At 44.6% G+C, this 21,039-nt stretch overlaps 1 protein-coding gene across 5 annotated transcripts in view; it reads right to left on the bottom strand.

The window, feature by feature from the left end:
• The window catches only part of FILIP1 (filamin A interacting protein 1), a 602,420-nt gene that overhangs the window by 113,362 nt on the left and 468,019 nt on the right, over positions 1-21,039 (bottom strand). For all 5 annotated transcript variants that reach the window (XM_069235665.1, XM_069235667.1, XM_069235664.1 and 2 more), the window contains one exon: positions 6,634-9,442. In XM_069235665.1, the coding sequence (XP_069091766.1) occupies positions 6,634-9,442 (2,809 nt within the window). The remainder of the gene's footprint in view (positions 1-6,633; positions 9,443-21,039) is intronic.

Below are 21,039 nucleotides of genomic sequence, written 5' to 3'. Positions count from 1 at the left end.
GATTTCGCCAGGTAAAACATGTTGACATTTATCAGGTAAAAATGTCTAGTATAAAAGCAAAACGTGGATTTTGATGTGATAAATGACAAATACACATTGCATACCTCATTACAAGGTTGGGTTCATGCACTGCATCGTAAATACCCCACCCTGGGGTATCAGTATTTGATGGTGCAGTAAATACTCCGCCCTATTCTGCCTCCCCTTGAATCTACCTTAACCGGACTGTGCAAAAGAACCACAAAATTCTCTAATTTCAGATTATTTTCACTACTGGACTAAGGCTTCTTTTTAGAGCTACAACTTGCATAACTGCTGAATCCTGCAACAGAGAATGATTTGTGTCTGAGCGTATTCCCGTTTTGGATGCACTATTACACTTCACCTGAATTGCTCTCGTTGCCCCCAAGCCCCCACGACAATCTACTAGAAGCAGTGGATAGAATGCGTCACCCGGATAAGCAAACGTGAAGGGGATGTCAGCAGGGGTACGTCTGTCTCTCTCATTATCTGCACATGTTCGCCACAGGTGCATCTGCCTGAAGAGAGGAAGACAGGGTTCTTTCACCATCTAAAGAAATAAGAGAATCTTGGCACAGGCCTAGGGACTTCTTCCTCCTCCAAGGGTCATTTAAGGAAGCTGAGGAAATTAAATTATTGATATACTTGCTTTTGTTTAGCACGTCCTAGACACACAAACGAGGGTGACAGAGCACTTAATAAGCGAGTGCTTGCAGAAAATAACAACATCATCTGCACACGGAAACGTGTGATCTGCTGTGCCATTTGATACCGTTCCAAACCACTGCACATACAGTTCATTCTTGAAAGCTATACAGTGTAAGTAAAAACGTCGTGAAAAGGCACCGTATAAAATAGAAGTAGTGCACTTGAGCGGGTGGAAGATATGAAAATCAGGCAAAATATAAAGCCAGTAAGACAAACATAAGTACTTATAGAATCGGAGCTAAAGGGATCAGTATATTGGGGGCAAGAACAGCAAAAGAGGCAAATGTGATCAAGACAGGAATTTGACTGACTTGATTAATATAGTGTCTTCATAGAGTGAAGCATGTGCAGGCAAAGGGGTGTACAGGGATCAGTCAGCGAAGTAACGAGGAACGAAACCAAAATCACACTTGTGGACACAACCCAAGAAAAACTCCAAGCAATGCAGGTTGTCATAGTAGGTGATGGGGGTGTCCATAGCTGGGAGGTTTGGAATGAGTACAGACAGTGCAGCTCTATAAGACATCAACAGGTAGAGGGAGTAACAAGCAAGACCAAAAGTAGGAAAGCAGCAAAGGCTCCTGCTGACTCCAACTGAGTTTGGACGACAGCGTTAGTGGCAAGAAATGACACATAGAGCATGTTTGAGTTGATAACAAAACGTTATTTTGCTAATGAAGAATAAGGAAGATTCAGCAGTTCATCTTCGTTTTAGAGCACAGGAGTTCTATCTTGATGCTTCCTTTAAATCCATAAAAACAAATCTATGGCTCCCTCCAAAACAGGCAAAAAAAATCTTCTTTTGCTATGTTATTTTATTTGGGAGTAGGTTGTTTAGAAAGCAGAATGTGTATAAAGTGAAAGACAAGCTTCAAAAAGTATCCCATGGTTACACACACTACAAAGCGGGGTTGCAATATAAAATAATTGTAGCTGCATGGAAGCCATTCAGAGTTCATTTGCATGAATGGAGGGGTTTATGGGAGATTAGCTGATAGTCCGTGGAGGAAGGGAGTCCAAAGTGGGTTCTCAGGAGTGCCTGGTGCCGAGAATTCTCTAGACACTTTAACACAGTTTGAGCATACGTGTCTTAAACTTTTTCCCTCTATGAAAATGTTATTTCAAAGGCTTTTAGCGTAGTTTGCAAAAGATTTTCTCAAAATCCTTTTTAGCTTCAAGCTCTATAATTAGTCTTTTGAGGGACTAACAGCCAGATGTATGACCACAAGTGATTGCGAGTCGCAATTTGTGAATTTTGGCGATTCACAAATTGCAAGTTGCATGCAATCCCAAACATACAAGAGTGTCTTTAACACTATTTGGAGTTCTCAAATGGGTTGCTAGGGATCTGCCTCATCAATATTCATGAGGCAGATCGCAATTTGTGACCCATTGTGAATGGTTACAGTCACAGGGATGGTGGCCTGCTGGAGTCAGCAGATCACCATGTCTGTCACTGCTTTTTCAAAAAAAAAAAAATTTTGTGTAACGCAGCCCGCTTCCTTACCGGAAAATGGATGTATGATGGAACAACGCATGCGTCAACCACGTATGCCTGAACAACGAGGTCGGAACAACAACAGCATTGTTTCCACGCGTTCCGTTACCACGCATGCCTTTACAATGATTTTTAATTGTAAAGGCATGCCTAGTAAAGGCATGTGTGGAACAGCATGTGTGGTTTTCAGATACCACCCCCGCCTGCCCTATAAACACAACTACCCTGACCCCCCAACCACCCTAAAACACAACTACCCTGACCCCCACCCAGAAAATAAAACAACCCCGACCTCCACACCCGCCCCAAAAATAAAACTACCCCAACCCCCCACCTGCCCCTAAAAAACTACCCGATACCCCTCATTCACCCTGAGCCCTAAAACCTACCCCAACCCTCCACCAGACTAAAAACGACCCCACCCCTAAAAACAAAATTACCCTGACCCCCCAACCCCGCCCCTAAAGCCCCAACCCCCCCACTTGCCCTAAATATAAAATGACCCCACCCCTTAAAAAATAATAACCCAACCACCCCACCCCTAAAAACGACCCCAATCCTCTCCCAGCCCCACTTACCTGACCGCGTCTTACCCCGACCCCCCACCCCTAAAAACAAAATTACCCCGACCGCCCACCTCGCCCCTTAAAACCCGACCCCCCACCGCCCCTAAATTCAAAATGACCCCAACCCCTAAAAACCTGCCCTAAATACAAAATTACCCGACCCCTCACCCCACCCCTAAACATAAAATGACTTCGACCCCCACCCATAAAAACCTACCCTAAATACAAAATTACCCTAACCCCCACCCCGCCCCAAAAACAAAACTACCCCAACCCCATCCCACCCCTTAAAACCTGACCCCCCACCCACCCTAAATACAAAACTATCCCAACCCCCCACCACCGCCCCTAAAAACCCACCCTCCACCCGCTCTAAATACAAAATTACCCCGACCCCCACCTGCCCCTAAAAACAAAATTACCACAGCCCCCCACACCCTCTAAAAACATGCCCCCCCCAGTCCCACTTACCTGGCCACGTCCTCTGCCGATGCTGATACCCTTTTTCTCTGCCTTACCCACACATATGTGTTGTTCAGCACATGCGTGGTTAAGGCAGAGAAAAAGGGAGTAATTGTTTTGGGAAACGCGGTGACGGCATCGCAGTAAATGCATCCCGTTGCATTTGCTGCGTTGCAAGTGATGTTTCCCAAGGAAAACGGGCTGCATTACAAAAAGAAAAATGAAAAGTTTTCTCTTAATTTTTTAAGAGTAGGTAGTGGTCCATGGGACAACTGCCTGCTCTTTAAAAATGTTAGCAACGCCATTCGCAAAGGAAGAGGGGTTCCTTGGGGACCCCTTCCAGTTTGCAAATGGCTTACCACCAACTTGAATTTGTTGGTAACTGCGAATAGTGGGAATCGCCCATTCCTAATAGCGACTCGCAAACCCTTTTTTGCGAGTTGGTCATGAGTTGTTGACTCTCAAAATAGGGTTGGTACATGGCACAAGGCCATTGAGCAGTCGCAAATGACGAACTTTGCCGTTTGTAACCGCGAAATAGTTTTGTAAATCTGGCCCTAACTTCCTTCCTTGTTGGGTAATAACATTATACTATTGACCATGGTCTCCCTCCTCTCGTCCTCTCTTAGCCATGACAATAGCACACCCTTCCCCTGTCATGGATCTAATTTTTCTAACCTTTATTCTTTCTGTCTTAGTGTCCTTACATTACAGAGATATTCATCTTGGCCTGCATGTACAGTATATTGTTTGTCTTTTTGTTTGTTGTAATATAATTCTTTAGGGAAAGTCTTTGTATGCCTTTTCATTTATTGGTCTGCATGTATTTATTCTATCCTTGTACAAAAGGAAAGTGCTCAAGTGCTTTCTCCTGTGGGTCTAGTCCTTGCAATACAGGGAGTGCAGAATTATTAGGCAAATGAGTATTTTGACCACATCATCCTCTTTATGCATGTTGTCTTACTCCAAGCTGTATAGGCTCGAAAGCCTACTACCAATTAAGCATATTAGGTGATGTGCATCTCTGTAATGAGAAGGGGTGTGGTCTAATGACATCAACACCCTATATCAGGTGTGCATAATTATTAGGCAACTTCCTTTCCTTTGGCAAAATGGGTCAAAAGAAGGACTTGACAGGCTCAGAAAAGTCAAAAATAGTGAGATATCTTGCAGAGGGATGCAGCACTTTTAAAATTGCAAAGCTTCTGAAGCGTGATCATCGAACAATCAAGCGTTTCATTCAAAATAGTCAACAGGGTCGCAAGAAGCGTGTGGAAAAACCAAGGCGCAAAATAACTGCCCATGAACTGAGAAAAGTCAAGCGTGCAGCTGCCACGATGCCACTTGCCACCAGTTTGGCCATATTTCAGAGCTGCAACATCACTGGAGTGCCCAAAAGCACAAGGTGTGCAATACTCAGAGACATGGCCAAGGTAAGAAAGGCTGAAAGACGACCACCACTGAACAAGACACACAAGCTGAAACGTCAAGACTGGGCCAAGAAATATCTCAAGACTGATTTTTCTAAGGTTTTATGGACTGATGAAATGAGAGTGAGTCTTGATGGGCCAGATGGATGGGCCCGTGGCTGGATTGGTAAAGGGCAGAGAGCTCCAGTCCGACTCAGACGCCAGCAAGGTGGAGGTGGAGTACTGGTTTGGGCTGGTATCATCAAAGATGAGCTTGTGGGGCCTTTTCGGGTTGAGGATGGAGTCAAGCTCAACTCCCAGTCCTACTGCCAGTTCCTGGAAGACACCTTCTTCAAGCAGTGGTACAGGAAGAAGTCTGCATCCTTCAAGAAAAACATGATTCTCATGCAGGACAATGCTCCATCACACGCGTCCAAGTACTCCACAGCGTGGCTGGCAAGAAAGGGTATAAAAGAAGGAAATCTAATGACATGGCCTCCTTGTTCACCTGATCTGAACCCCATTGAGAACCTGTGGTCCATCATCAAATGTGAGATTTACAAGGAGGGAAAACAGTACACCTCTCTGAACAGTGTCTGGGAGGCTGTGGTTGCTGCTGCACGCAATGTTGATGGTGAACAGATCAAAACACTGACAGAATCCATGGATGGCAGGCTTTTGAGTGTCCTTGCAAAGAAAGGTGGCTATATTGGTCACTGATTTGTTTTTGTTTTGTTTTTGAATGTCAGAAATGTATATTTGTGAATGTTGAGATGTTATATTGGTTTCACTGGTAATGAAAAATAATTGAAATGGGTATATATTTTTTTTTGTTAAGTTGCCTAATAATTATGCACAGTGATAGTCACCTGCACACACATATATCCCCCTAACATAGCTAAAACTAAAAACAAACTAAAAAATACTTCCACAAATATTAAGTTTTGATATTAATGAGTTTTTTGGGTTCATTGAGAACATGGTTGTTGTTCAATAATAAAATTAATCCTCAAAAATACAACTTGCCTAATAATTCTGCACTCCCTGTAAAAACACAATGTAATAAGAATTAAAAATAAAATACATGCAGTGAAGCAACCAAGAGCCTGTTTGTGAGTGGGTCACTGTATTGCAAATCCCGTGTGAACCTGTTTGCGTTCAGGTCAGAATTACGAGTTGGGGGTTATTTATTGCATTTATGCATTAAATAACTCAACCTTCATTAAACTTTGGCAGGTTTTACCTTCCAAAATGTAACAGGGGAAATGTAATGGTATTTACCATATCATGCCTATTTTAGTGCATCTGCATGTTTTTCTCTGAAAATTCGCAATAGACGCTATTTATTGAACGCGATAAATAATTTACCCTGTGGTATCGTTATGTGATAAACAGCACCTTGTTAATGACCCACTTGTAATCAGGCCACAAGAAAAAATGTATTATTCAGAGAAGACTTCCTACTCTATCTCTGTTACATAACAGCACAGTTATGAAAGACAAACTTCTGTATGGTTTAGTACGATCACACCAATAAATGCTCCTAAGCAGAAATTAACACAAGACGTAACACAAATAGTACAGAACTATATACGTGTAGGGCACACGGAAGGCTGGCTATGACACATGGCTGGTGGTAAGTTCTCAGGCCTCAGCATAAGGTGAGTTAGATAACTTTTATCTCTTTATTAAATCAGGCACAATCAGAGTGATACCTTGATAGATTGGCTTTGGGTCCATGGTACATTTTGTCCTCTGCAATGGACTCAGTAACATAAGATCATGCACATAACATTGACATGATATATTATTGAAATATGTTGCTTTTGTGCAAATGGTACAGCTCAACTGTTCAATAATGTACATTGAGTTAATGCTCTCCTCCATCTGTCCAACTCAAACCTTCATCTCTATGACATGAATCTAGTAAGCACCATGACATTCAGGAGCTTTGAACAGACTAACTTACCACTGATTGGGTTACTCTTGTAGAAGACGTTGTGACAGGAGTAATAGTGATGGTGCTGGTTACTTTGTTTGCAGTTGGCCTTGTGAGCACACTGTTCCGAGGAGAGCGAAGGACAGTTCCAGTTGCAACCTCCTTGCTTTCTGTTGCTATCTGCATAGGTCTGACAGTGATCACAGGACTTGCCCCCTCTGTGGTAGGACCAGTGGGTCTTTTAAATTGAGAGCCAAGATGAATGTGAATTTTATTGTCTTCCGTTGTTATAATGTTGGCATTGGAGTTGTATTTCCTGATCGGTGTTGGGACAGTTTGCTTTTCTGGGGTCACTTTGAAAACAGCCCGTCCCATAGTCATTTCATGTGGTTCAGGAGACACAGAGCTGTCAGCTGGTGCAGCAGATGTCGATACAGTCAGTATTTGAATTGGTGACATCGGTCTGTCTGCAAAAGGGGATCTCACATTGTCTGTAGGTTTTTCCCTGGAAAATGTTGTTATGGTAACAGGGGACATTGCACGTTCAGGAGACAATGAACTGTCGCCACCTTTTCCTTTTTGGGAAATACTGTTTTGAGATGGAATTATAGTGATCCGTGGCTTCTGCTGGCCTAGTGTGGGAATCACAGTTGTGCTTGAAAAAAATTCTTCAGGAGAGGGGCTTGTAATCTCCAGTGTGGCAGTGCTGTGTTCATGATCTGGTGTAACCCGTATATGAAGAGGCTGTCCCTGCTTTGGTGAAAGGAAAACCTCTCCAGGCTGTCCTGGGCTGCCATTTGCCCGAGGTCCCCTCTCTGGTGTTAGCTGAGGACCATTTTCTCGTTTTTTCATCCAAGGAATCCAGGATTTTCGGATGTTTAGTTCACTTGTTGCTGCAGGGTATCTTTCAATGACAGGTGATCGCTCCATTGGCTTTTTCAACCCAACCTGGCGAAGATTGCTCATAATGTGGTTCTCCTCTTGAAATGATTTTCGAATAAACACTGCTGGTGATTCTTCCTCTGCCCCATCATTGTTAAGTCCATCTGTTTGTACACCAGTGGATGTGACCGGCACATCCACCATCCTCCTACCATTCATGCTGGGCCTAATGGCACGACTGTAGCGCTTAGAAACTTCAAGCTCTTTTGAGAGGTTTGAAAGGTCCTGGCCCATATTTTTGTTTTTATTCTCTTCCTCTATGAATCTTTTTTGAAGAACAGAATAGTCGACTTGTAATTGAGAAAGCTGGTCTTCTTTGTTCATCAGCTCATGGATTTTCTCCTTCAGGGCTTGAACTTCAGCCTGCAAATCTCTGCTTTTTGACTCCTCCAAACGAATTCTGTGTCGCAGTTCAGCCTCTTGTGTTACTACCTCACCCTTTTCTATGGATTTATTTTTGGCAATTTGGATCTTCATTTCCTCCAGCTGTTGCATTAAGTGGTTTGCCCTGTCTTGCTCTGTTCTAAATTTTCGCTCTAGCTGATCATATTCATCTTCAGTCTTCATCAAGTCTCCCTCAACCACTTCCAGCTGCTTCAGACGGTTTCTCAGCCTTTCAATTTCAAGAATCAATTCTTTCATCTTACTGTCTTCTTGAATGGCAGCCTCTAGGTCCTTCTTTGCTCTGTTGTGTTCTGCTTCTCTCTCTGCTGCCTCCATGCCTTCCATTCTCCTCTTCAGTAAATCCATCCTGCAGGACAAGTCATTAGATTTTTCCTCTTCACTTCTTAGTCTACTTAAAGAGTTATCTCTTTCTTTTGTCAGACTGCACACTTTCTGCTCCATCTCAGATTTAAGTTTCAAAAGTTTTTTACTTTCATCTATCAGTTTCTCAGTAACTTCCATGACTTTACCCTCCTCAGTCTTCAAATTTCTGTTTAGCTCATCCACTTTCTTCTCTTCCTGCTTTATTTTCTCCAGCATGTTTTTTCTTTCATCAACCAGCATGACCGTAAAAGACTTCAGCTTTGTAAGGTCATCTTTCAAACCAAGCTCAGCTTTTTCCAACCTTCCTTCTGAAGACTCCAGCTCCTTGACCCGAGCCTTAACAACTTCAAGCTCATTTATCAGGTCTTTGGTTACGCTTCTTTCTTTCTCCAGATTGGTGTGCAGCAAAGAACATTCAGATTTGCTTTTATTAAAAGACTCTTCCAATTTTTCCAGTTCTGACATTCTCTTTTGCAACTTCTCCACTTCAAGTTTCAACTCCTTGCTATGGTATTCTTCCTCTTGTAGTTTTTTCCGGAGTTCTTTGCACTGTGACTCTGTTTTCGTAATCTCTTCATCTTTACCCTCCATTTCAAGCACACGTTTACGGAGGTTTTCCATCTCTGCCATCAAGCTGGAGTTTCCACATTCTCCTTTGGCAATTTTTTCCCTTAATTCTTTAAGCTCCTCTTCAGCCTTCAGGAGGTTTTTGTTGGCTTCTTCTAGCTCCTCAATTCTGTGGCTCAAGCCAACTACCTTAAGTCTCAGCTGCCGATTATGAGACTCATGGTTAACTAATTTTGCAGTCATTTCCTCATGCTCTTGTGAATATTTTGAGTTCTTGTGCTCAAGCTCTACTTCCAACTTGAGAAGTTTTTGCCCATCCTCGTTTGCTTTTAAACAAATAACTTTAAGCTTTTCCTCCTCTTCTTGGAGTTTTTGTGTAAGGTCTTGTACTTTTTGGCTCTGCTGTCCAAGTTGTTCGATGTGCATTTGTCGCTCATCCACCAGCATGAGGGCAAAAGACTTCAGTTTGACCAATTCGTCTCTTACTTTATTTAGCCTCTTAGTGTATTCCTTATCTTTGCGTGCCTGATAGGCCTTTTCTTGTTCAAGAAGCTTTTTGAGCCTGAAACATATGCAAATAAGGTTTATTAAAACATGGACATGCTCATATGCTGATCAACAATCCTCTAGTTTTGCCTTGTTTGCTGTGCAACATATCAATTCTGAACAGACTAAGTATGACAACAGATTCAACAGTGGTGGGTCATATTATAAATACTATTCAGGTCTTTGCATGCTATCTTTGGCTAAATCACTTTATATAATGTAGCTTATTATACAATGCATAGGAGTATATTTGATTTCGTAATCCCCTTTTACATTTCACTTTTAACCAAAGTAATTTGCAGAAAGCAGGACAAAGTTAAATTGAATTGTTAGCTTGAAGACTTAAAATGAATGAATCTACAAATCACAAAATACCATTTAATTACTGTTTTATCCTTGGATAATAATTCACCAAAATGCCAGTGGTAGTGAATGAATTCACACACCATTTGACCTTGATGACATCAAAGGTGGTGACCTCATATGCCCTCTGACCCTAAGTCTTCCCAGGAAGTGATGTCAGTTGACCATACCCCAGATGACTTCACAGAAATTGATATTGCTGAAGTTCCATAATAGCACTGTGATTAATATAACAACATAACACAAATGTCTATTTTAAATACTCCTACATTAGGCTGCAGATATAGGGGGTGATTCTAACTTTGGCGGGCGGCAGAGGCCGCCCGCCAAAGTTCCCCCAACAGAATACCGCTACGCGGTCAGAAGACCGCCGCGGTTATTCTGTGTTTCCCGCTGGGCTGGCAGGCGACCGCCAGAAGGCCGCCCGCCAGCCCAGCGGGAAACCCCTTCCCACGAGGAAGCCGGCTCCGAATGGAGCCGGCGGAGTGGGAAGGGTGCGACGGGTGCAGTAGCACCCGTCGCGATTTTCAGTGTCTGCATGGCAGACACTGAAAATCTTTTAGGGGCCCTCTTACGGGGGCCCCTGCAGTGCCCATGCCATTGGCATGGGCACTGCAGGGGCCCCACGACACCCCTCACCGCCATCCTGTTCCTGGCGGTCACAACCGCCAGGAACAGGATGGCGGTGAGGGGGTCGGAATCCCCATGGCGGCGCAGCAAGCTGCGCCGCCATGGAGGATTCCTCAGGGCAGCGGAAAACCGGCGGGAGACCGCCGGTTTTCCGTTTCTGACCGCGGCCATACCGCTGCGGTCAGAATGCCCTTGGGAGCACCGCCAGCCTGTTGGCGGTGCTCCCGCGGTCGTTGACCCTGGCGGTCAATGACCGCCAGGGTCAGAATGACCCCCATAATCTTTAAATGAATTGGGGTTGAGTACAATACTTGTCCTATATTGCAGCAAGCGAAGTGAGTAAGCCAGTCCTCTTTTAGGTGGGTGGTGGAGGGTACTCCTCTGAGTACATTTTGAAAACAAAATGGGGCCAGTTAGGGCATTTTAAAACAAAATGGTTTAAAAAAATGTGTTAAAGCTACAGTTTCATTAAACATACAAGTCTTTTTATAGTGTGCCAAGCCAAAAAACCCTGGTGCTCCCCACGACCTGATTCCACTTTTTTTCAAGATGTGCTAAGAATGCCTGTCAATGTAAAAAATGATCTCCCTTGTGCCAGTGCCAGCATTTTGTTTTGGCTGCCCCTCATATACCATGGGTGCTCCTCATGCCAACAATCACATGCAATATGCCAGTCCCAGAAGTTTGCTTTTAATGTTATCCATATATAATGTGTGGCTCATGTAATAAATTACCTCTAATATGTCAGGGCCGGCATTTTGTCATAGTTGTTCCCCTCTGATATGCCACAGCTGTCCTCCTTTATGCCAAGATTACCCTCCAGTGTGCCAGCACCAGCATTCAGCCTTTGGTGCCCATATGCCAGAATTACCGCTAGTATGCCACTATAAGTATTTTACCAAGGGTATCCATGATGCCATGAATTACTATATTTTGTGTGTTTTATGGGTGCCACCATGACACAAATTTCTCAAGTAAGTCAGTGCCAGCATTTTTCCACTGGTGCCCTATATGCCAAGAATTACAGTGACTGCCTTTTAAAAAGGAGTCCCCTATGCCAAGTATTAACTCTAAAATGCCAGTGTCAGTATGTTTTCACAGCTGCACATAGTGTTAAGAATTGCCTTCTGCATGCCAGCAACAGTATTTAGCCCTGAGTGCTTCTATAAGCTAAGAACTAACTTCAGTATTCCAGGGCTACAGGCAGACTTGAAAGCACACTCTCACTCAGGCACATTTACATACACTCATTCCCTCATTCTCAACCAGTAACTCTCACTCTCAGTCAATCTGGCTCTCTCATTCTAACTCACTTTCACTCATTCACTCTCATTATCTTCACGCACCGTAACACTTCCTCACACTCACCGTTAATCATTCATTTTCACTCACCCACTCTGACTCACTTGCAGTCACTCTAACTTTTAAGTTCGTAACCTCATTCACTGTAGCTCACCCATACTCACCTACTGACACTCAGTCTCAATCATTCCAGTTCCCTATCTGTCACTGAGTCACTTTCACTTTCACACATACACGCTCACATACAGACACACACTTACAGATAAACATGATTTCTCACAAACACACTCTCACCCACTAGCACTCACACAAAACATTTCTTTACTTAACTCAGATGACAGTGAAGGTCCCATTCTGGATCCTGATGCTCCATTTTAATAATATTCACTAGTAGAGTCATAAACAATAGAACACAGGGAGGGCAGAGATGCCTCTGTTTTTCTGGCACTGATTTTGGCACTTCTAATGCCATCAGTCTCAAAGGCAGGGCCCATGGTCACAAGAGGCAAGCCAGGGGTGGCAGGTGCTGCACCTGACAGTCCCTTGGCAGACAAGCCTTGGAAGGAAATATGTGACAGCTATTGGAAAGGGAAGCTAGCGGGAGCGAATGCTGTGCTTTGGAGCATAACTTGTAGATTTTCGCAAAAAAAGTTGTTTCTAAATCCAAAGTATCAAATGTTACCAAAATATTACCAAGCAAGTTGCCTTGCAGTGGCAGGCTTTTTGTCCCTGAGAGGCAGGCCACCTTTCAGTTTCTGATTACTGTGTTCAGGTGTTAAACTGATCTTAATGAGGAGAAACATTTGCCTACGTAGTGTTAATATGTGTAATAAGTATTGACAAAGCCAATAAATCTCGCCTTCATGAGATACTGACTGTGTAAATTTTTTTGGCAAGTTGTATAGCAGCAACGACGCAGCCAGTAACGGCCATGTCATAGTGCTTTGTTTTATTTTTTGCGGGGAGTGGGATGGGAACGGATGAAGAATATAAACGCTATGACGTGACCAGCAGTATCTGCCTCATAGGTTTTTTTTTGTTATGGAGGGAAGGGGTAACGTGGACAAATGAGGGAGTGAGAACAGGTGGGAGGGGCAAGCAACATAGGCAACAATGGAAGGAGTACTGGCGGGTGGGCACGAGCACCAACAGAAGAAAGGACGGCAGGTGCTCAAGGACAACAATGGAAGGAGGGAGGAGACTGGGTAAGTGACACAGGCAACAACGGAAGGAGAGGGCAGTTGAGGGTACTAAACATGGGCAATAACAGAAGGAGGGGGCGCCGAACACAGGCAACAATGAAGGGGCGTGTAGGTGTAAGCAACATGGGGAACAATGGTAGGGGGTGGCTGAAGACAATCAGCACAGGGAACTATAGCAGGAGGGTGGGCAGGTGAGGGCAAGCAACACAGAAAACGGAAGGAGAGAGGGCGGGTGGGGGCAAGCAACATGAAGAACAGCATAGGGAGATAGGGTGAATGGTGGCAAGCAAACAAACAACAGAAGGTGGGTTGGGGCAAGCAACACAGATAATAATGGATGGAGGAAGGGCGGGTGGGGCCAACCTACAAAGGCAACTGTAGTGTTGACGCCGGAAACCGTCAACACCACAGAGAGAGACCCGGAAGGGGGAAATGAGGATTCACCCCTCGACCAAAGGTGCAAGATGGATTGCACCGTGATGACAGGGGGAGGGTATAAAAAGGGAGGCATAAGGCAGGTAAGGGTTTTTGAGTATAAGCGAGCAATTGAGTAAACACTCTGATACACATCAAGCTGGCTCTGAGTCTTTGTTTGGGCTAGCGCGCTCGCACGCTGCGTGACACAACAACTTGGCGACTAAGTGGTGACTCAAACCCCCCAGACCCAAAGGCTGAAGACTGCTGACCCCGGTCCTACCTAACATCAAGGGGGAACCACCTGTGGCCGCCATCTCCCGCTGTGTCCTGACTGCCGGAGGCCCGGCACACTGACACTAGAGACGGGGCCCTGCTGCACCTCTGCCCAGCTTCAGCCTGACGCTGGAAACGCAGTAAGCAGAGCTCTGCTACACCAGCACGCGTGTGAATCCTGGCGGCGGCGCTCTTTATATCAGCCGCGCGCCGGCCGCCGAAGAGATCCAAAGAAATAAACGGCATGGCACGTGTCAGTTGAGAGGGCTTTCCCTGACACGCCCCACCAGTGCTGTTGCGTGCACATCAGCTCCGCTTCGCAAATCTGCATAAGAGGCAAATCCACAGTGAATGAACACTGTAGAGTGACAAAAAGAGGTACCAGAAGCTCCGCTGCACAAATCTGCATGAAAAAATCAAAACAACGAAATAGACATTAAAACACAGAAAGTGAACATTGATGTAAAAAAAAAAAAAGAAGAGGACATACCTGGTGCCCGCTGCGCACATCTGCATACAAATAGGAATAAGGATAATAAAACAAACGGATATCTACATAATCCGTCGGGAAAAAAAGGCATACCGCAAGAAGGGCAAGATACAGACGTGCTACGAAGTTTTTCTCCCTTTTCTCTTTCAAATAAATAAATAATAAAGACATTATCCACACCAGAGCCAACATCGACATGACTGGCATACCACCACTATGGCCCTTCACAGTCACAGGGGCGCCCGCACCCAAGCAGCAAGGTGGAAAGTCTGGGTAGAGCACCTTGAAACATATTTCGAAGCGTTTGATGTGCAACCAGAAAGGAGAAGACGACTCCTTCTCCATAATGGAGGAGCAGACATACACAAAATTTTCAAGTCGGTCACAGAAATGAGGCCATGAACATACAAAACTCTAAAAGGGGCAATGACAGCACACTTCAAACCGTATGCGAATCCGGACTATGAGAGGTTCCTCCTGCGCCAAGCGCGACAAATCACCGACGAGTCCGTGGATGTTTTCTACGCTAGGCTCAAAGAACTAGCCAGCACTTGCACACTGCCCGACGAAGAGGACGAAATCAGGGCGCAATTCATTCAGGGATGCTCTTCGTCAAAACTTCGAGAACGCGTCCTGCAGCAACCGAATATGCCAATGAAGGACATCCTCACACTGGGGCGGTCACAGGAACTGTCACGGGCCCGAGCAGCGCCTATGGAACAAGCTCCTGCAGCCCAACCGGAGGCAGAAACTGCCAAAGCGGTAACAACTGATACGTCGCGACAAAGAGACACCTATAAATGGAGACTCAAAAACAGATCATGCAAATGGTGCGGAGGCGCAGCACCACACCCAACAACCTGCCTGGCGTGGGGCAAAATATTCAGCGCATGTGGAAAAGTAAACCATTTCGCAAAATTTTGCAGATCTGCACCTAAACAGACAACCACCGGCCTGAGGAAAACTGTCAAAATGGTCAAAACCGCGTTAGATCCAGATTCTGATAGCGACATGGACAATGACTCACACATGGTGCACAACATACACGCTGTTGGGGGCCGACGCCTACCCACATGTCAAGTCACGATCCAAGGATCACCCATATCGGCACTGGTAGACACTGGAGTATCAATAAATCTGATGGCCATGGACATATACAACAACCTGCCCAAGCCACTGCCGCCGCTAAAACCCACAACGTACAGGTGTTCACATTCGGAAACAGCCGCCCTCTAGTGATAGCAGGAACATTCACCACAGAGATCTCCCACGAGGACACCGGAAAAGCCACAAAAGTCTACGTCTCCAAGGACGGCGCTGGATTCCTGTTAGGCTGCCAAACGGCCCAAGATCTTGAGTTAGTACATTTTGCTTTCAGCATCCACGCACATGCACTCCACCACCTCACACAAGAATTCAAGACTGTGTTCGAAGGCATCAGCTGCCTGAAGGGCCCCCACTACGACTTCATATCGATGAATCCGTCACCCCGACAGTACTCAGACATCGCCGCGTTGCATTTCACCTTCGCCCCAAAGTGGAACGCGAATTCCAGATGCTGGAACAAGCGGGTATCATTGAGAGGATCATGGGTCCAACACCATGGGTGTCCCCAATTGTGGTCGCAAAGAAACCCAAACAGCTTGATACGGTCCAGATATGTGTTGACATGCGCATGCCCAATCTGGCAATAAAATGAGAACCGCACCTCACCCCAACGATCAACGACATCCTCAGCAAGCTAACAGGATCCTGCTGGTTTTCCAAAATGGACCTTCGGTCGGGCTACCACCAGATCATGCTGCACCCCGAATCCAGACCCATAACCACATTCTCAACTCACAATGGGTTGTGGCGATACAAAAGACTTTACTTTGGCATATCAAGCGCTGCAGAAGTCTTCCAACACGTCATCAAGGAAGTCCTGCAGGGGCTCCCAGGAGTCCTGAATGTAAGTGATGACATCCTAGTCCACGCACCAAACATTGAAACACATCTAAAACGACTGCGAGCCGTATTCGCCAGGCTACAAAAACAGGGAGTGAAACTTCACAAGGACAAATGCGATTTCCTCAAAGAAGAAATATGTTTTTTCGGATATCACTTCTCAAAGCACGGAGTGGGACCGGACCCCCAGAAAGTCAAAGCCATCCAAGAAGCCCTAGCACCAACAACGGTCACAGGAGTCAGAAGCTTTTTGGGCATGGTCACGTACTGCGGGCGGTTCATGAAAAACCTGGCTGACATCACAGGACCCCTGCAGCAACTCACACAGGCGAACCAACCATGGATGTGGGGCGAAGAGCAAGAAGCGGCTTTTCAAGCCACCAAAAGGGCACTCTCCGCCGACACCACATTGGCGTTTTTCGACCCCCAGCGACACTCGCAACTAGTACTCGACGCCAGCCCCACTGGCCTCGGGGCAGTGTTAGCATAAACACTGTGTTAGCATAAAAACAGGACTGTGGAGAGTGGGCCCCCATCACTTTTGCCAGCCGCACGCTCACACCAACAGAGCAAAGATATTCCCAAATCGAACCTGAAGCCATCGCCATCCACTGGGGGTGCCGCCATTTTCACCTCTACCTATATGGCAAGTCGTTTTCTGTTGTGACCGACCACAAGCCCCTACTGCCCCTGTTCAAAGGGTCACCCTCCAAACCTCCACCAAGAATCGAGCAGTGGATCCTGTAACTACAAGAGTACGACTTCACGCTCGTCTACAAACACGGCACAAAAAACCCGGCGGACTTCCTATCCAGACATGCACGCCCAGCTACATCACGGGAAGTAGAAGAAGCCCAGGAAACGGAAGAGTACGTGAGGTTGGTAGTGGAACGAGCACGACCTCTACCCATACCACTCGGCGAAGTGGTGACAGCGACTGAACAAGACGAATGCCTACAACTACCCATAGCAGCCACCCATACAGGGGAATTCCGCACGCAACAAGCTCAAGCCCGCCTACACGCCCTATTCAATGTACGCCAAGAGCTTTCCGTAAGTGAAGAAGGCTGTTTGCTAAGAGGCTTCCGCCTCGAGATGCCCTCCAGCCTCACAACCCGAGCAGTGTCCCTTGCCCACAGAGTACACAAGGGAATCGTCAAATCCAAAGCCCGCCTCAGGAACAAAGTCTGGTTCCCGGGACTTGACAAATTAGTCGAGGACACAGTTCAAAGGTGCCTCGTCTGCCAAGCCAGTGGCAACCCTGACCCCCCAGCACCAATTATAACGGAGCAAGGACCTTCGGCACCATGGCAAAGAGTGAGTGCAGATTTTGGACATCTGCCTGATGGTTCACACATGATCATTGTGGTCGATGACTATTCATGTTATCCTGAAGTGGAGATAGTGCAGTGACGATTAGTTATTGCGTGTCTACATCCAAGAACCTCATGCCTCCAAATTGTTCCCATAGCTTGCATTAGCACACAGCATCCTGGAAAGCTCTTTTTTAGACAGTAAATGCAGTGATCCTTTCATGCTTCTTTCATTCCTTAGTCTCCTGGCAACTATTCCCCTTCCTATCTGTCTGACAAGGGGATTATGGCTACCTATAAAGTTCCTAGCAGTCAAGCTAACTCTACTGAGTCATGAATCTATAGTCTTGACTTTTGATGGGGCTTAACAGAACATGCTTAACTGTGGTACTGGACGCATTACACTACACTATAATCCCCTCTCCATGTAGACCTATTGCGTCTGGTATTGGCTCAATACTAGACTCTCTCTCGCAATTTGCAGACTTTGTCTTGCAGCCCTTGTTCAAAAATGCCATGTGGAACAAGCAGCATGTGCAAACACATAGACCGCACAACCACTTTAGACCTTTTTATTTTTAATCTTGTGTTTGGGAGACACAAACAAGAGTAAACAGAGTACCATTACACTATTTTACCCATCAGGTGATCCCTACTTTAGTTACAAAAAAAGATTTTGTGGAGAGCCCGCCTTGCAAAGTGTTGCTGGTGAGGAGCAAACCACTATGATGAAGCATGCCACTCTCTGTAGGTCGGGGTTAAACCACTATGAGGAAGAATGCCACTCATTGTGGGTCAGGGATTTCTCTGTTTGGCATGCCATGACTGCAGTCTAGATTATGGAACTGCTTGCTTCAAAATGGGTCAGCTGTAGGGCGCCACTAGAGAAGAAGGCTGCTGCTACTTATGTGTGGTATAATAAACTTACCTTTCCGTTTTACTCGTTGTTGGAAAAGCGACTTAGCTACAGAATTAACAAATCTTGAGTGCAAAATCCTTCTAAAACTTGTATTATTCACTTCAAATGCCAGGTAATAGTGCTTTCGAGTGTATTCACTTTATAATAACGGGAATGGTGTTCTGTTTATCCTGTATCATCTCTCACTCCATAGTGTTGATTACTCATTGCACTATATGAATGTGGCAAATAGAGTCTAGATCAAGGACCTTTCGCTAAGTCCAAAGAACAGGTCTCCCCAAATTTTTTATTTTCAAACTGTACTCAGTGGCCTAAAGCACAATATCTCTGTGCTGAAGGTGGTATGCTCCGTGCCATGGTTTACTTCAAAATGAGCACCTGTAGCAAAGTCTTCTCGTTGGAGATAACTATGAAAATGTTTCTCTTGTCTCTCAGGTCACTTAATGATCACCAGAAGTTCATCTCAGAAGTAAATGCGGGAGCATTTCACAGCAGAGCTATCAATGAGGTCAAGTCTCCTCATCGAGTTATTTGTGTTTCTTAGGACAGCTAAGGCGGAGGAGCATCGCCCCAATGAACTCAGCAGTGAAAAAAGGAAAAATAAAATGATAATAACACCATGTTATTATGATTTTATTTTTCATTGCGTGTCAGATTAGGGTGGGGCGGGGCTGGGCTGGAGGGGGGCTGGAGGAGGAGTGGTACCGGCCATACAGACATGCACACCTCACATTTCTCCACTCGGCTGTATTGCACAGCGAGATGGAGAAAATCACAGGCACTCACTGTCTGAATGCCGAAGCAGGCTTCTCAGACCAATCACGCTTCTGCTGTCATGCTGGTGACAGCAGCGTTGTGATTGCCCTAGGGGACTCTGGGAGCCTTTGTGCTGATGGAACGTGCTGCCAGAAAGAGAAGAAGATGGAGGAGAGGAGGTGGACGTTCTCAGGTAAGTGAATTTTATTTATTTATATATTTCTTTTTTCTTTACTTGCGCCCCCCTGCTGATGTCACATAAAGTGGCCGCCACTGCTTAGGACAATGTCTTTTTCTAAATTCCCTAACCATGAATGGGTTAACTCAAGGAAAGTAAGCATATGCAGCCTCAAAATCACACGGAGTATCTCACAGCACTCCACCGTACAAAACAAGATAAGAGCAGCACAGGGATCTGCAGAGCCGCTTAGACCGTGAAAATCTATTCAAAACGTCCGACTATGAGTAAGTGATCTAAACAATTACAAGATTTTGGTGGAACAGTAAGTTTTGCAAAGATTATTGTTTTTTCACTGGAAATGTGCTTCTTACGGTCAATATTTTTTATGATTAGATTTATAATTTTCTAAGTTGTACACATTTTAAAAAGTGTATTCATATGTGGTTGGATGGAGATTTCCACCCTTTTATGGTTTCTAAGCCTCACTGGTCCCCCAAGGTAAAATTGTTTTCACTTTGGTGACAGCAATCATTTTTCAGCAGACAAGGGGAAATATAAAATTCACTTTTTTTTAGAAGAATTCTGTTTATGTTCTAATTTGCACTCCAAACTTACCATTAGAACAATCCACCATACAAATTGCTTTCTTCTGTGCCCAAGTAAAGCATATTAAATGAAATCTTGCTCTTAATCCAGGTTGTGTAATATGTCCAGTATGCAGGCATTAAATATCCACCATTTGTAACAAACGATTATGCTGGAAATCTTAGTAAAGCAGATAGCTGGTCCTAATGACAACATCCCCTATCCCCAGACATATTTACAAATCCTTTTAGTGATTTAAAAAACTGGAGTGAAAACAGTGTGCTCTAACAAATACATTTCCAACTTCGTAAACAAGGTACTTTTAATCATGGCTTCAACACTTAACCAAAGTTCTGTGATCCTGTGCAATTCACTTCAACATTTTTGACATACGCCCCATTACTGCCATCCTCTAAATGGACTTCTTAAATTAGAACACGTATGGTAATAGAGCACCTGAGACTTACACCATAAACATTTTAAGAGATTTACCAACTCCAGTTGAGAAAATCTGGAGTAACCTGGAAAAGATTCAAGACTAGCATGTGCCAAAGTAAGTGATTTATACAAGGTTGAAGCTTCATTTTTCAACACTTCTGTGGCACTTTATTACTTAACGTTATGTACCACAAGCCCAAATAAAGCAAATCAATTGATCAGCATATTATTTGTGAATTTTGCACTACGGTGATAAAGTGCAGGAAATACATGTACACTATTTTTGATATGTTTAGAAACAAGGCATCAAGCAAATTTATCTTTTGCAGAAGAAAATGAAAGGTCCACCTATGAGATAAAGTCAATGTGATCCAATCCATATGATGAACATAGAACAATTGCAAAATTTGTTTACTCCACTTTTTTCAACAAAGTATATTCATCGCCCATGTTTTCTCAATTAAGATCTTAATTAACACATCAAAAGATTTTTAAGAAGTAGAATTTTTGCAATCTATTGTATCTATGTTTTCATTGGTACGAAATTCCTAATGTATCAGGTACTGTGGAGAAATATGTTGACTTCATGTGTCATTTTACTTATGGCTCATATGATGGATGACGTGATGGCATGAAAGAGGTGGCACACCATTGTTAGAGTCTTCAAACGTACCCAGAAGACATATGTAAGATCAGCATTCAGGTGATTATTGGACGCTCCTCTCAAAATCTGTATCTTGGAGCACTGCAAACAAAGCAATATATTTGCCTCTTTGCAAATGCAGTTCCAGAAGCTG

The sequence above is a fragment of the Pleurodeles waltl genome, chromosome 5 (genome assembly GCF_031143425.1).
Source record: "Pleurodeles waltl isolate 20211129_DDA chromosome 5, aPleWal1.hap1.20221129, whole genome shotgun sequence".
NCBI classification, from domain to species: Eukaryota; Metazoa; Chordata; class Amphibia; order Caudata; family Salamandridae; genus Pleurodeles; species Pleurodeles waltl.
The sequence above is the reverse complement of the archived record's forward strand: the minus strand, read 5'-3'. Positions and strand labels throughout refer to the sequence as shown.